Source organism: Prinia subflava, chromosome 1 (genome assembly GCF_021018805.1).
Source record: "Prinia subflava isolate CZ2003 ecotype Zambia chromosome 1, Cam_Psub_1.2, whole genome shotgun sequence".
In the NCBI taxonomy this organism is placed as follows: Eukaryota; Metazoa; Chordata; class Aves; order Passeriformes; family Cisticolidae; genus Prinia; species Prinia subflava.
Window position 1 is genome coordinate 23,511,375 of NC_086247.1, and position 16,403 is coordinate 23,527,777.

At 46.4% G+C, this 16,403-nt stretch overlaps 1 protein-coding gene across 1 annotated transcript in view; it reads right to left on the reverse strand.

Moving 5' to 3' along the window:
- LOC134547228 (neural-cadherin-like) overlaps positions 1-15,031 on the reverse strand; it is a 55,602-nt gene extending 40,571 nt beyond the window's left edge. Inside the window, exons 1-4 of the mRNA XM_063390941.1 lie at positions 13,911-15,031; positions 2,883-3,077; positions 1,570-1,795; positions 68-272 (exon numbers count right to left, since the gene is read on the reverse strand). Coding sequence (XP_063247011.1) covers positions 68-272; positions 1,570-1,795; positions 2,883-3,077; positions 13,911-14,922 — 1,638 coding nt within the window. The 5' untranslated portion in view covers positions 14,923-15,031. The remainder of the gene's footprint in view (positions 1-67; positions 273-1,569; positions 1,796-2,882; positions 3,078-13,910) is intronic.
- Between the last annotated feature and the right edge of the window lie 1,372 nt (positions 15,032-16,403).

Below are 16,403 nucleotides of genomic sequence, written 5' to 3' on the forward strand. Positions count from 1 at the left end.
ATCTGTGTAAGTGGTGCCAGAGCAAGGGATTGCAGACCGTAGGTGGGACGTGAAGAGATTCGTGTACCTCAGTCACACTGCTGAGAGTGCTCTCAACCTCCATGGCTTTCAGTAGCAGGTGGTAGAGGTGGTGCTCGCTCTCGTAGTCCACGGGGTGGGTCAGGCTGAGCTCTCCACTCTCTTGCCTCACCCGGAAGAGCCCAGAGGGGTTCATCAGGAGAGTGTAGGAAAGAGGCTGGCTCTGGAAAGAAACAGCCTCCACAACTGCTACTCTGCAAAGAATGAGAGAACAATTCTTTGCTTCGAAACAATAACTAAGGATGTCTCCTCAGCACCTAGAGGAGGAGGATAGGATGAGGAGTCTTGCTCACTCTCTGTCAATGCTTGGCTCAGCTTTGTATTCAGACTGGAAACTCCTTTTGCTAAAGGGAGCCCATCCAACTTCTCTCACCAAACTTACTCAGTGACATAATAGTGCTCAAATAACAACCAATTTTAACCCCCATTAACACTAAAACATATTTTTCTTCCCTATTGTAGCCTTTTAAATACTTGACAGCAGTTCTGGTTTAGCCCCAGTTGTTCAGTTATTCAGAAATAAGTGACTTGCTATACTTATGAGTTTCTCTGTAGTTCTCTGTATATTCAGAAAAGAAACAGGTTCAGACATGGATGGGAAGCCTATGGAGCACAGGGCTTTCCAGATCCTGCTGTCCACCTTGGCGGCACATCAAAGGAATATTTGCCTCCCCATTGTGACTTATGTTTTGAAGCTCCACCTCTCACACCAGTCTTTCACCAGAAAAATACACTTTTAGCTCATCTCACTGAAAGCTCCTGGGAAGTAGAGAAAGTTCCCTCCTCCTTCTCATTCAGTCTCTCTTAAGGATTAGTGGCACATCTCCAGCAATTCTTCCTAGGTCATCAGTTTATTTTGAGGTTTCCTGCTCCTTAGAGGCCTCATGGCACTGTTCCATCTGCTCCTTAGAGACCCTAAAGCCCATTCTGATCTCAAGTAGCTGAATAGTGACAATAAACCCAGCGCCAGCTTGAAAGCTTCTCCCCACTGTGGCTTGGCTTAGCTACTCCTCATGCAACAGCAGAGCCCTTGGAGATTGAGCTTTATCTGTCTGTACTTCACACCGGTTCTGTTATCTCAAGAGTCTTTCTTTCTAGAAATTTAAATACAAGTCAAATGGGACACAAAAACTCCAGATCTGGTTAATTTAAAGACTATTTTTCAAGCATTTGTTTAAATCACCAGGAGATGTATAGCCAGTAGTTTGGCTGTTTTAATTCATGATGCAATGCACTAGAGACCCCAAAATCATTTAAAAAATTCCAGGGCCCAGACTACGTCTGACACATGGAGATTCACGTCACACTGGAGACCCTGAAACATCAGAAGAGGTGCAGTTTCTTTTAGAAAACACATTATTTTTAAAGTGTAATAGACAAATGCATTTGCATAGCCCTGGAAAGCAAAACCACAAAAGTTTCACTCTGCTGTGCTCTGTGAAGCACCTCTCAGACTGCAGGGAGGGAGTCACCTAAGCAAGTACAACTTACTTTTCTCCTGCTGGAGTATTTTCGGGGACAAACACGCTGTAGGACATGTTAGTGAACTGTGGGGGCCGGGAGCCTGCCAGGATGGAAACGGAGGCGTAGGGGCTTTTGTTGCCGAACTCATCAGAGGCTTCCACAGTAACCACGTACTCCTTGTTCCAATCCAGAGGCAAACCAGTAGTCATGATAATGCCAGTGTCCTTATCCACTCGGAATCGTTCCTCACCCCCTACCGAGACACGCACAAAGCCGGTCTGAGACGTACCCCACAGCAAGAACATTTACACCTTCACCATTTCAAGGTAAACCATCCTCAACTCATCCACCTATGTCCTTGTATGAACTTCTTTTTACCTCTCTAGTTGTTCACGTTTTCTTTCACTCACACTGTTTTGTTGACCAGTGCAGTGAAAAAGAGACAAAAATGAGTAAGAAATGGAGCCTTAAGCCAACAATAAAGCTGCCATCAATTTCAAAATAAGCAAAGAAAATGGCAACAAGAAAGATTCTGTAATAAATGTTGTGTATTAATTCGTGTTTTGGTATATATAAAATGTAAAAATGTGTTGTAAAATGAAATACACAAGCAGGTCGGGCATGAAACCGACTAATTTCAAGATGGGCAACACCCAGAAGCCACAATTCCGGGAAAGACAATACCCTGCCGGGAATTGGGAAGCACACTATTAACACCAGAATAAAGGGTAAATAAGACTGGAATCAGTCCTCCGGGGTGGTGGAACTGTGAAGTGCCCAGCCATCGCGGGAGATACGGGAGAACACCTCCCATTCAGGATTTCACCTCTCATTCATACACCGGAGGAACGAAGTTAACATTTATCTTTCCTCGAGAGCCCTATTCAGCAGACCGGACAGCAGAGATGGATATGAAGAAACCAACCCAAAGACAAAAGAACTGTGGGGAAATCCTCTGCCACCAGCCAAATAAACTGTATGAAAGGGGACCACTAAAAGGGCCAATTTGTGAACAAGGGCAGTTACGGTGTGATAGAGGCCAAGGTTCACCCAGTGTCGATCCCGGCCATCGGCACTGTGCTTCTGATTGCTGGTTTGCCCAAATTTTTGTCCTGTAATTCTTTAATTAATAAAATTTTATTTTATTAATTGTAATTGGCTTGGCATTTATAACAATTCCCATCCACATAACTTACTTATAGCACTTCCAGCTTCTACTTACTGTACTTGCTGTATCTTTAAGGATTCCCCAAGGAAAAAATCTACCAATGAAATTATAAAATGGGAACTTGGCAAGAAACATCTACAGCTGAACAGAACTTTTTTCAGGCTATCCCTACCTGCAATGAGTGTGTAAGTGATGCCAGCAGTGGTGTTTCCACGGCTGCTGTAGCGTGCGACCAGCTGGTAGATGAGAGTGCCTTTGCGCGCGTCGGGATCGACGCGGGCCAGGTACGGGTACGGGTACATGCCCCAGGACAGGAGTTCCTCTTCTGGGGCAAGGAGTGTCACATGGCAGAGGTACCAGTCATCATCTGCAAAAGACACGTGGATTTCTAGCTTGGTCACAAACTTCAGCCAGGAATGTTAAGATTTTATCCCTTAGTATCCGTAAACAAGCTGAGAAGGAAGCTTCCATTGCAAAGGACATGCAGAGATTTAATCACAGTATTTTTACCTCTAGGGACACCTATATTCAAGCCTTTTTAATTCACAGCAAGTCACTAACAGATGACTTTCTGTCATAGATATATATAGGCCTCTTGAAGAAATTTTCCTAATCGTATTTGTGTTCTAAAAGCGGCTTTAAGATTTGACTTCAAATTAAAATGACTGTATTATTAAATGTAGAGAATGAATCTGAATAAAAAGAGAAACTAAATGTAGAAAGAGGGGTATGCAGAAAGGTGAATTGGAGAAATGCACGTTTTCTGCCTGTTAAAATATGATCACATATTTCAACAAACTGCACTGAGGTTGGAGGTCTGTTAAGGGCTACACCACAATAAAATGAAATGCCCACCCAGGTGTATGTGTGTCTCATACAGTAAACCCTTCATCTCTTCTTTCAAGAAGGCCATTTCACACAGGATGGAAGAAGACAGGAGCACATGGACAAAACCAGCACCAAAGGCAAGAAGTAAGCCAGAAATTCCCAACAATTTTAAGTGTATGTCTCAAGGATGTGATCCTAAATAAAAGGCTACCCACACTCAGACATTCCCTGACACACCAAACCTGTACTTACAAGCATCCTTACCCCGCAGTAAAAATACATGCTAGACAAAATTCCCAGAGGTGATTATTCCCAGGAAGGAAAAAACTGAAGTTTTGTGGGGTTTTAAATTATTTAAAATCATTTAAGACATGGTTTCCTTAGTTCTTCTTAGATTACATGGTTTCTGGTTTTCTCATGTACCAGCACTGCATACAGGAGAACATTGGTTCACATTTTTTTCCTCTGTATTGCTATGTCAGACAAGGCACAACCCACAGCACGAGTAGCTCATAAAAGCAGCTGGAGCAGTCACTATTTTATCTATAGCCAAGAAGGAGGGTTGAGAAATACATGTTCTAATTCAGCCAGTCACAGATAGTGTTATTTTGCTAGTAAAGGGATGAAAACTTGTAGGCATGGACATTTAAAGATATTTTTGTTCATTTATTGCTCTAATTCAGGCAGTTATAATTTCTGCAGAGACTGAATATTTAGTCAAGTATTTTTCCCATTTAGTGAAACCTGGAGAATTATTTTAAAAATTATAATTATACAGATTATTCTCAATATTGCTCCATGTAGGTGATCCAGTTGTTAAGTACCAATCAATAATGAGGTCCTAATCCTGCTGTAGGTATTGTAAAACCCACCAAAAGTCAGCAGTAAAACAGAGATTTATGTTTCTGAAAAAACGGACAAGGGAACAAATTTCATTGAGTTCAGGACAGCACGTCAGGGAAAACATTTGTGTTGTTCAAATAAACCATAATTTTCTGGACTTTTACAAACACCTCACCTTCCCTCTCTATGAAAGGTCTATTTAAATAGAAACATAGAAGAATTTAGGTTGGAAAAGACTCCAAGACCATCAAGTCCAACCATCACCCTGGTACTGCCAACTTCACAACTAAACCTGGGATTCAGCATCCCTGGAAATGTTGAAAAAGCATGTGGACATGGCACTTGAGGACATGATTTAATAGCGGACATGGTGCTGGTGTAAGGTTGACAGTCGGACTTGATAATTTTTAATGAGTTAAGAATGCTACAATTTCAAGAAACCATGTCCCTACAGCCACATCCAAATGTCTTTTAGATACCTCCAGGGATGGTGACTAAGGCACTTCCCTGAACAGCCTGTTCTAATCCTTGGCAACCCTTTCTGTGAAGAATTTTTTCCCTAATATCAAATCTAACCTGCCCCTGGCACAACTTGGGGCCATTCCCTCTTGTCCTTTTGTTACTTGGGAGGGGAGACCAAGCCACTCCTGGCTACAGCCTTCTTTCAGGCAGTTGTAGAGAGTGATAAGCTCACCCCTGTGCCTCCTTTTCTCCAGGCTAAACACCCCCAGCTCCCTCAGCGGCTTCTCACAGGACTTGTGCTCCAGACCCTTCAGCAGCTCCATTGCCCTTCTCTGGACACGCTCCAGCTCCTCAATGTCCTTCCTGAACTGAGGGCCCAGAACTGGACACAGCACTCGAGGTGTGGCCTCAGCAGTGCCCAGCACAGGGGGACAATCCCTGCCCTGCTCCTGCTGATCACACTATTGCTGATCCAGGCCAGGATGCCATTGGCCTTCTTGGCCACCTGGGCACACACTGGCTCATGCTCAGCCCTCACTCAACATTAGTAAAATTGTGACACTTAGCAAAGCCTCAGATCACAGACTTATGGGATGGGTGAGGGTGGCAGGACCTCTGGAGATCATCTGGTCCAACTGCTCTGCTCAAGCCAGGCTACCCAGAGCTGGCTGTTCAGGAAAATGTCCACAAGGCTTTTGAATATCTCCAAGGAGGAAGACTCAAAACTCTCCCTGGGCAATCCAGTGAACTAAAGTTCTAGGGGCTGGATGTCAAGAAAGACATGAACCACCTGGCAAGTGTCCAGAGAAAAGCCAAGAGCATAACCATAAAGAATGTCCTTCAAGAGAGGTGAAAAGACGTGGAGATTTTCAGGAGACTGCAAGAGACATGCAAACAGTGATATAAGAGGCTCAAGGAATGAGGTATGAAGTCAGTCAGCTGTTCCATAACCTGCAAACCAAAAAATAACTAGCTCTCATTCCGAAGGAAAAGACTGGCATTAGAAGTTGGGTATGGGATCCCTCAGCATGTTTTTTAATAATAAGGACAATGGAGCCCTTGATGGTGGCTAGAGAGGTGAGACAGCCTCCATCACTGAGATCTTTAAGACCTGACTAGACAAATACCTGCAGGCAATTGCTTTGTTGTGACAAAACCTGCCTCTAGGCAGGGCCTTGGAACCAGCAAGACTATTAAATCCTTTCCATCACACATTAATCTCCCTGCCCTTCAGCTTTTGCATCTCATCGATTTTTGAGGCATGCATGCCCACATGTCACTCATTTCCCTGCAGCTTGAAGGAACTTCTAACATAAACATTCTTTGGACTTTGTGTTTTATCTTTGCTCTTTGCTTAAGGGTAAGAAGTGAGAAAAGGAGTGAATGGCATGAAAAGAAAAACATGGGAGGAAGCCAGACATGGAGGGCTGTAGTACAGCAGCAGGGGTAATAAACTTCAGCTATAGGGTGGATATCTTTCTGCAGCTAAGACCTGGCTCACTCCTTCAGACCCTCAGCATTTATTTCAGATTTTCAGACTTGAAGCTGTTTTCTCCATGTAAGTAAACAAAATTTAAATTGAAGCAACTTGCAGGCATGCTGACAAAACAGTCCACATTATATCTATATGGATCAGAGCTCTAATTCTAGCAAGGCATAAAAAAAAAAAAAACCAAAACAAAACAAAAACCGCATAGTTACAAAGAGCAGATTTTATCAATTCAAGTCCAAACTCCTAAAAAACCAGTGTTGAACATGGTCTGGACACTAACAGGAGGTCAGTCAAACAGCACTGATTTCCCCTGTCATACAGAAAGAGCTGTTCAGAAGCAGCACTATGAGTACAGACACTTTTGTTCTGGTCGCTCCCCTTTGCACACACACCAGGTATGAGAAACTAAAGGATTTTAAGGTTTTACAGACACATGGCAATCAGATACTGTGTAAAATTATCACACTGTCTTGAAACAAGACAGAGAAACAAAATCAGCCATGACAAAGTAGAGTTGTTCCCCAGGAATGCATTGGGTTTTCGACTGTCATAGCTGCAAAGGCATTAACAGATCAAGCCTCTGAAATCAATAGTGTTTTATTTTGTTCCTGACACAACCACAGCATCCTATTAAATCAAAATGCAACAACACCCAGTGCTGTTGCAGTTTTCCCATTTTGTCAATATGAATCATGCACTGCGAGGAAGGAAATAATCAGGAAACCAGGCTCTACACCCTGTGAAACCAGACTGCCAACAGGATGCTCTGGCCTCTGCACCACACACTGGAAAGAGTCTTGGTATGTTCAGTCTGGAAGAGGCTATTAAGGAGTGCTGATTCTCCTGGAAATGCTGGTGTATCCCCAAGGCTCCAGCTTTACCTCCTGCTTACATCTAAAAAAAACCATGTAAACCAAAGGGATGTCAATCAATCACCAGTTGAGAGCATCCTAAGTAAAAATGTTAGGATGTAGCAAATGCAAGGACAGGGGGGAACGAAGAGATACTAAGTTTGTGTCCTGGAGGGCTAAACACTCTTCAGCAGATCAGAGCAGATACATCCACACCTTCCTTGGACAATAATATGAAAGCAAAGAAAGATCTGAAAAGGGGTTTGAAACTACAAGTGTCTATTCTTGCAAGCCTATATCAATTTCACTCCTTTGATCATTTAGTTTCCTCCCTTACCACAAGAAGAAACATAAGAGAACAGAATCTCTTTTCCTAAGATTAGGATTAGAGCTGCATTGACTGATACAGGTTTGAGGGGACTAATGTTGGAAATTAAGAGCTAAAAAAAGTGCATTAAAATGGTAGTTTATGTTATGTTTCTGTCCCCTCAGGCAAAAAGAATAATTTGAATTGAAAAGAGAGGGTGTGGTATGTGAAGTTTCTGAAGTAGCCAGACTGAAATAAGACACCAAGGTGGGATGCCTAGAAAGCCTCTCCTTGTGCTGTCAGGCCACCACGAGTCCTCAGCCGTAGGGGGAGACATGAGGAGCTTTGGCTCATTATTGAATGCAGCAATGCATCCGTGTAACAGGCCGTTCTGATGCACCAGCCAAACAGTTTCTGAGTAATCTTATCAAACCACCTGCAGTCTTGTTATTAGAGCCCTCAGGAATTCGTCAAGGTTACTGAGAAAAACAGGGCTAAAAATAAGAAAAGAGCCTGAGAAGCTGACTACCAAGAATGCTAAGCCTAGATAAAGGAGGCACAACATGATGATGGACTCTGACCAATTAGATGTCTTGAAAGAGATGCTCCTGTCCCATGAACAAGGGACTTAGCCAACCCAGAGATGTGTGCCCACGTGGACCACAGACCTCGAATCTATAACTGGCATGTAGTATAAACAATAAACGGCTTCTGGTGAAATCATATTGGTTCAGCTATGCCGTTTTCCCCCTGCAATTGAACCACAGCCAGGAAATCTACACCTGAGAAATCCTTACTGAAACCCCCTTGTCATCTTCAGGACCATAGGCATAATGTAAAGTGCATTAATTTCTTTCCAAATTCTTGAAGAGTTAATGTCACCAGCAAAATACAATCACTTTAGAACAGAAAATGTGTATGGAAACAGATGCCAAAAAACCTTGTAGCAATGTTAACTTTAACACTTTAACATCACTGGATGCAGCAGTGAGAAGCAGCTCAGACCCAGCAGCACTGAGAGGTGTGTTTGGAGCAGCAGCCTCCAAAGGAGCCGTGTCCTGGCTACTCTGCTGTCTCCTAAGAGATGAAAAGGTAAAATTCCTAGATCACCTTCCAGTTCTCCTTATAGACTAAATTTCTAAACAGATCCTCTTCCACAGACATGGCCCTTGACACTTTGCTACTTCTCTCACACAAATCAGCATCTATGCCATACATAGGGTTTGCTTAGTCAGGCAAAAGCTCAGCCACCCACAGGAACTAATGGCTCCTTACTTTGTTGTCATCAAGCTCTGCTTTTAGGCCATTCCATCAGCAACATTCATGGCAGGAGCAGAACTCTAGGTCCTTTTCTTTAGGCTGTTTCCTTGGGTCAGGTTTTTAAAGGTATTTCTCAAACTTTCTGCTTTAGTTTTTCTTGACTTTTGGGCAGTTTCCACTAGCCAGCCAACCTCAGTGCTCAAAGTGCAGTACTGTTGAGTTCTGCACTACCCAAGGTGTGACTGCTGTAGCAGGGAACCCCTAATGCCTGCCCCAAAACACCAGCTGTGAAGCCACTGCTCTCTGGGGAAGACACAGCTTTCCAAACCCACTGGAGATGCAGGAGCAGGGAACAAGTTCAATTCCGCTTCAGTCATAGTCCCAGAAGAGAAGGCTTTGTGCACGTCTGCTGTGAGTACGAATAGACTGCCTCTGCAAACATGGCACATTAAATTTTGGGCCTCCCATGTGTAATGCAGGTGTGTAAAGGCAGCCCCAGGTCAGCTGGCTCCTGCCAGTAAACAAAAATCAAACCCTGCTGCACACTGCACAGTGCTCCTGGAGCGTGAGACAACACCAGGGGCATGCAGGGATGTTTCTGGCATGGTGCAGCTTTGATCTGGGTCTAAAACCAGACTTTTAAATGCCTTCCTGCTGTTGAAATGTAATGAAAAGTCAGAAAGAGTAAATCATAGTCTGTATAAAGGAATCAAGATGCTAATCTTAAGAAAAAAGGGCGGAATGTTCTATTTTTAAGGTCTCCCACTGCTTTTCTCTCACCTTTGTTAGAATAGAGGTTCTCTCATTGTTTAAATAGATTATGTAATTTACCGAGAATACTTGTAACATAAGCTTTACCTTTACCTCTTCAGTTTTAAGCCTTTTGTAGGCATCTCAGAATGTCTGACTTTATCAGACATTCTCAAAACTTATTGATTTCCTCTGGATCATTATATATGTTCACATTAATTTTTTTTTCCAAAGGTAGGTACAGACAGGGTAATGTAATAACCTTCATCCCTGAGCTTGCTCTTTCATCCAATGATCCCTGGCCATTAAAGTGGTTTCACAGGTTAAGTGAAGCAAGCTTTTTCTGTCAGTACCCGAATTTGGAGGCACACTGATGGCATCCACAGGTGATTTTAATCAGTCTGATACCAGGAGGAAACACCCACCCCCTCAAAAAAAAAAAAAAAAAAAAAAAAAAAAAAAAAAAAAAAAAAGGCATATAATATATAATATGACCTCAATATCTGATCAGGTTAAATTTCTGTTTCTGGAGCGATATTTATTTTCTAAAAATGTCAGGGGGTTCCAGGAAGCAGTGGCCCATTTATGGCTCTGTTAACAAAGAAAAGGAAAAAAACCCTCCAAACCTAAGATGTGTCTTGATTTGAAATCAGGGCCACCAACATATATGAATTACTTGTTAGTTTTTACAAAAGCTGTATTGCATGGATTGAAAGGTTTCCCTTCCCAGTAGGCATCCTGATGGAAGTTTCTTAAGAAAGTAGAAGGGACTCAAACCACATATTCTTTCCATGTGCAGTCTAGGTTGTATTTACAGGCATGTCAAGGTCTGACTGATGTCTTTTTTAAATGCAGTTTGTTTCCAGTGAGTTGTAAGAGTTCAACACTGATCATATTGTACCATAAGACACTGCACTGAAGGAACTGCCTTATGCCACAGCCTCCTCAGTCAGATTTAAGATCTATCTCCTTGGAATTCACTTACAGTAGTTAACAGTTGTTATCCCACCTGAAAGAGAACAGGGAATGAGATATCCATCTCACCCCCAAAACCAGGAAAATGCTGAACAGCCTTGCCACTGTCTGAAACTACCTGCTAGTGTTTACCCTCTTTGATGTCTTGAGGCATCCCAGAGTTAAAGGGTTGCTATCATCAACCCTCTAACCCTTCAGTGCACTGAAGACACATGGGAGGGAAAGATTTGTCTTGTCAAACTTTTTTTGAGTTCCTACTGTTGCCAAACAAAATTACCCTTTGTAGATCATGGAGGGACTTCTTACAGTTGTTTCCAGTTAGCATGTGGAGTGTATCTGCAGTGTGAGTGTGTGCAGCAACATGGACATCTCCCACTGGGTCTCACTGTTCCAAGCCAAGGCAGTGTGCACCCTGTAAGCCCTTTGTGACAGGCTCTTAAGTTTAAAGAAACAAAAAACCAAACCAAACAAACAAAACCCAAACCAAAACAACAACAAAAAAAGCCCCCAAACCAAATAGAGAGCTAAAAGCATTCTAGAGTTTGCTTCTAGAAATTGCTTTTTGAAGCATGATAGACAAAGTCCTAAATTTCAAAGTACTACAGAGTGTGCACCAGTACCTATTGCCAGCATCAGAGAGGGCAGACGAGGGCACAGAAGAGAAAACTGCAAGTGCACATCCCACCTGGTGTAGGTAGATAACAGCTATGAGAACCTGTGTAGGTACTTGTAGGTGTGCATAAACAGAAGCAGACTTGGAAGAGAAAGAGAGCTTCAACTCTTCCTCACTACTCCCAGCCTTTTCCTGCTCAGGCCCCACTGTTCTGATGGTGCAGTCAGTATTTCCAGGATGTGAAATGTCCCAAAAGAGAACCTGGATGACAAATGTTGGGTCTGCAGTTCGTACCTTTGTATGAGAGTCTTATCTGAACTCCAGGTCTGTTTCATAACTATACATGGCCAGAACAACAAGGCTTTGACAGACAGACAGAGGCTGCCAGATTTCTAAAGAAGATGTAAACTGCTCGGTGTAGGTAGATAAGACCAGCCACAGAAGCTGTGCAAACATCTTTGTGACACACAGTCCATGTACCAAGTGTGTACTCAGTGGGAGAACAGCTGTGTTTTCACGGTGCCTGCTACAAGATGCCCACAAAACAGATGGCAGCCCCCTCCCTATCACTGCTGCGTGTGCTGATGAGCAACTGGGAAGATTCACAAGGTTACTGTACACTGTGCTCAGTTTATTTCAGTATTCCAACTGTGCACAGAAATACCTTGTCTTCCTAGGACTACTATTGCAGGAAACAGTGCTCCAAGTTACTATCTGACCTACTGTTTTATTTTTTAAAGCTTATTTTTTAAAAAGCTTTTATTTTCTTGGAAAAAAAAAAAGGCAAATGCATCCAAACCCCCAAGACATATGCTTCCCTGGAGAAGTGGCACCTGCAAAATGCCTAAGTCCATTCATGACATTTACATAAAAGATGGCAATTAATAAAGGTCTGATAGCTTTATTTTTCAATTAAAAGTTTGGCACATGTTCCATAATATTGATTGCTTTGTGAGCAATTGTTAATTACATTTAGTAAGAGATGTGAAGAGAAATGAGGAGCAGACCAAAGTTAATTCGTTTGACTTTTGACAGTTCACCAAGTCTCCTCAGGTAAAAAAAAAAGGATGCTTGAATCCTCTCACCATTTCACCATATTTTTGTAAAATAAGCGGACAGAAAAAGATCCCAAGTTTGTTGCAGTACAAAGTTATGAGAGAGTTTTGATTTTTAAAGTAGCTTAAAGGAGTGTCTAAATGACCTTGTCCCACTTGATCATTGAATTCCTTTCTCCCTGAGGCTCCTCTCTTGTCAATACATTATTAGTGCACAGACAGTGGTAAAAACACCACCAGATTGGAGAGGACAACACAATCATATGCTGAACAATGTTCACAAGGTTATTTGCTTTCATTACAAATAAGCAAGACAATTAAGCTGTGTGTCCCCTTTCCAACTCCATCTTTAGCTCAAATGAGAATTTCTACTTTAAACATCAGGTGCTTTGTTTAAAGTCAGCAGCTGGAAATACCGTGCAGAGTTTTTCTAATGTTAAATGTTTGTCACTTGTACAACACATCCCACTCCTGCACACATCCCACTCCTGCACGAATAAGTTTCTCAGGCAGGCAGCTCTGCACTCACAGACTGCACACAGCAGTCTGGTAAAGATCCCAGCCCCCAGCATGCTTCAACATGTTTCTTTTTCTCACAGCTGTTGGTTTCACATTTCCTGAGCACTAGGCTGTAAAATTAATTGATATAAAAATGGTAAATATTCCCTGTTTAGTAAAGTTGCATATAAGAAAGGCAAGTAAACAATACAAAACAAACCCAAGCAAATGATAACCAGTTGTGTTACTAACGACCTGAGCTACACTTACAAACACATTCTAAAACTTATGGATGAAAGTAACACATGGAAAGGATGGCTCTTGCAGTCATAACACACCACAATGTTTAAGAAGTTTATCAAATCTAGCCATTCTCTTTGCTGTCTTATTAGGAAAAGCATACACAGCACTGTATGAGCTCTTGACATATGGATATAACTACAATATCTCCATTTAGTTCTTTACAGCACCTCCTAGGACCCCTGATTCAGTTTGTTTTTTTTTTCCTTTTTCTTGTGCTAGGCTCGTTGACATCTATTTTGTAAGGACTCATTTCCCTTCCAGAGCTGCTGTGCCAGCTGTAGCTGTCTCCCGGCATCGCTGGGCGCGGTTCAGGGAGCGGAGAGGGATCCCCAGCACAGGGGGCTGCAGCTGCGGGGCTGCGAGTGCCCGCATCCAGGACAGAGTCACCTCCTCCTTCCCAGCTCCTTCCAGCAGCACCAGAGCGACAGGAGAGGCTCCCTGCTAACTGCCCCTACTATGAGACACGCTACTTCTTGTGGCGCAGCCCCTTCTTTACCGGGCTCTAATTGCTTGTTAATCCCTGAGCAGACACCTCCGGTCCTACAAAAGTGAACCTACTGTGACAAGAATTCCTTCCAAGACAACATAACCAAAACACCATTCCCTAGTGCTCCTTCAAAGGCAAGAGGCAGAAGCTCTGCAGGGTGTACCGGGGAAGAGCCGGCACATTCCCATGCCACCCACCGAGCTCCCACAGCCGAGGGGGCAGCTCCCGCAGCCGAGGGGGCAGCTCCCGCAGCCGCCTGCGGGCAGCTATCGCACCCCGCGGAGGGCAGCATCGCCGCGGAGGCATCTTCTCGAATGGCAACAGCCCGGCACGGCCGAGCCTGGTCAGCATCCCCCTCCTTCGGGGTAACCCTTCATGCCCAGCCGTCCCTTTCGCTGCCATCCCGACCCACCCGGGGCGGCGCTACGGGGAGAACCGACCGCATCCCGCCTGCCCGGCCCGTCCCGGCCCGGTACCTCCTCCGCCGCCGCGGTGCACCTTGACCAGCACCTCCGCCCGGCCGCCCGCTCGCAGCTCCCGCCGCAGGTAGAGCCGCCCCGACGTCCTGTCGAGCCCCACGGGGACGGCGCCGGGAGAGGCCAGCTCGAACCAGCCGCCCGCCGCCCGGTCTCGGCTCCTCGGGACGGTGAAGACGGTGTCGCCCACCCTCGCCCCGGAGGGCAGGCGGGCAGTGTAGCGCCGGGCGCCGGGCCCCGGCTGCAGCGAGCGCGGCTCCCGCGGCCGCCCCGCGCCGCCCGCCGCCCCCCGCCCGCGCACGGCCAGGCGCAGGCACCGCGCGGGGCTGCGCAGCGGCCGCGGCCGCCCGTGGTCCAGAGCCGCCACGCAGAGGCGCAGCCGGCGCAGCCCCAGCAGCGAGCCCACGGTCAGCACCTGCCCGCTGCGGGGCACCACGAAGAGCCGGCGGCTGCCGGCGCCCGGCGGCCAGGGCCGGTAGGTGAGGCGCGCGTTGGCGCCCTCGTCGCCGTCCGAGGCGCGGAGGCGGGCCACCTCCGTGCCCAGCGGCACCAGCTCGTCCACTTCCAGCGGCCGCGCCGGCGGCAGCCGCGGCCGGTGGTCGTTGCGGTCCAGGACCCGCACCCGCAGCAGCGCCTCCCTGGGGGACCGTGCCGCCCGCCGCCGCAGCCGGAGCCCGTACTCGGGCCGCGTCTCCCGGTCCAGGGGCTCGGCGGTGCGGAGCAGCAGCAACCCCCGGCCGCCGCCCGGCCGCCGCTGGAGGGAGAAGCGGGAGGCGCCGTCGCCTTCCAGCGCCCACTCCCCGGCCGGCTCCCCGGGGCCCAGCAGCCTCCGCAGCGGCACCCGCAAGCCCCGCACCGGCGTCCCCGCCGGGCTGTTCTCGGGCACCTGCCCGGAGAAGCGCAGCAGGCGGGGGCAGCCACCGCAGCCCGGCCCCGCCGCCCCGCCGAGCAGCGGCAGCAGCAGCAGCAGCAGCGGGAGCAGCCCGCAGCCGCCCCGCCGCGCCCGGCACATCCCGCCGAGCGGAGCGCAGCCCGGCTCTGCGCCGCGCCCGCCGCGGGCACCACGGCTCGGGCAGCCCCGGCCCGGCCCGCGGCCACGCACGGCCGTGGGCGGGGACCGAGCGAGCCCGCCCCGCGTGGTCGAGAGGGGAGCCCGCCCGCGGCAAAGCGCCCAACGCCGAGGTGCAAATTCCTCATCTTCCCCTATTTCACATTGCTCGTGAGGATTATCTGTGAGTGATCTCTCCCTGGCTGTTTCAGCTAGTGAACTTTTCATTGTATTTTCTCTCCGCTGTCCAGTTGCAGAGAGGAGTGATAGAGCAGCTTGGGTGGGTGCCTGGCATTCAGCCGGGGTCAAACCACCACATTCAGCCGGGGTCAAAACACCACATGCACGCAGCTGCTCCCTCTGGCTCTTCTGCAAGCTGAGCAGACACAAGATAAACTACACTTCCTGGGGGAGTGATGTGGGGGAAAGTGGGCAATCTCCTGCTCTTCTGAGCCTGTATGAAAAAACCCACCCAGCCAAGCTACAAGAACAACCATAAAAGAATCAGGAATAAAACCCTATTGCCTAAAGGAGAGTGGACCTTGGGACACTTGAATCAGAAGAGTAGTCACCCAGCAGACATGATTCTCTGTTGTAAGCTGGGTTTGTCTCGGAAGCACAGCATCTCGGATGTGCACATTCAGGTTGCTGCTCCTTCAGGAAAGATGCAATATTTTTGGGACAAGAACAGTGTGTGCTGCTGTTTAGAGCAAGACTGAAATGTTCCTTCTGAATGTACTGACACATCAGTCCCACTAAACATGCATAAAACCATCTGGGCATGGAACTCATTGCTCTGGTTAGTCTGTGATCAGTGGAAGTGGGAATAAGAGCCAGGTCACTCCAGTGTCAATCACTACTCATCAAACAGTACTTGTTTTCTGATTGCTCCAAGCATGAGTTCCCAGCAGCATCTTCCTGTTAATAAACAAGAACAACAGTATCTCCCTTCATAGTGATGGTAACAGCTCAGGAACAGCCTTTTGTGGAGTCTCCACATCCAGCTGGTCAAACTGTGTTCGGTGGTGTTCCATGAGAAATGCTCCCCCTTCCTGCTTCGAACAGCCTTGCTAGTTTTACCAGAAGGTTGTTAGGAAGGCAGGGGTGTTTGTTGTCAGCTGTGTTGTAACTTCAGTGATGACTTACCTAGGCTGGAAGTGAAGCACTGCTCAAGAAAGTCAGAATTCATTTCACTCGTCTTTATTCAAATATTGCGGGCAACAGTCAAAGGTGACCACCAACTGCTAGACCTGCACCTGTGCCACCCGAGGAGTCACCAGTTTTAAAGAGAGGTAATTGTTGGGAGATCACATCCCATTATAACAAGATGTCAACCTTTATTTTTTGCCCCCTCAAGGTGAAGGGACGATAGCTTTTAAAATGTGGCACAATGCAAGATTTCAGACTGGGAAGGCAAAAAGCAAAACTAAATAGTTTTACAGAAT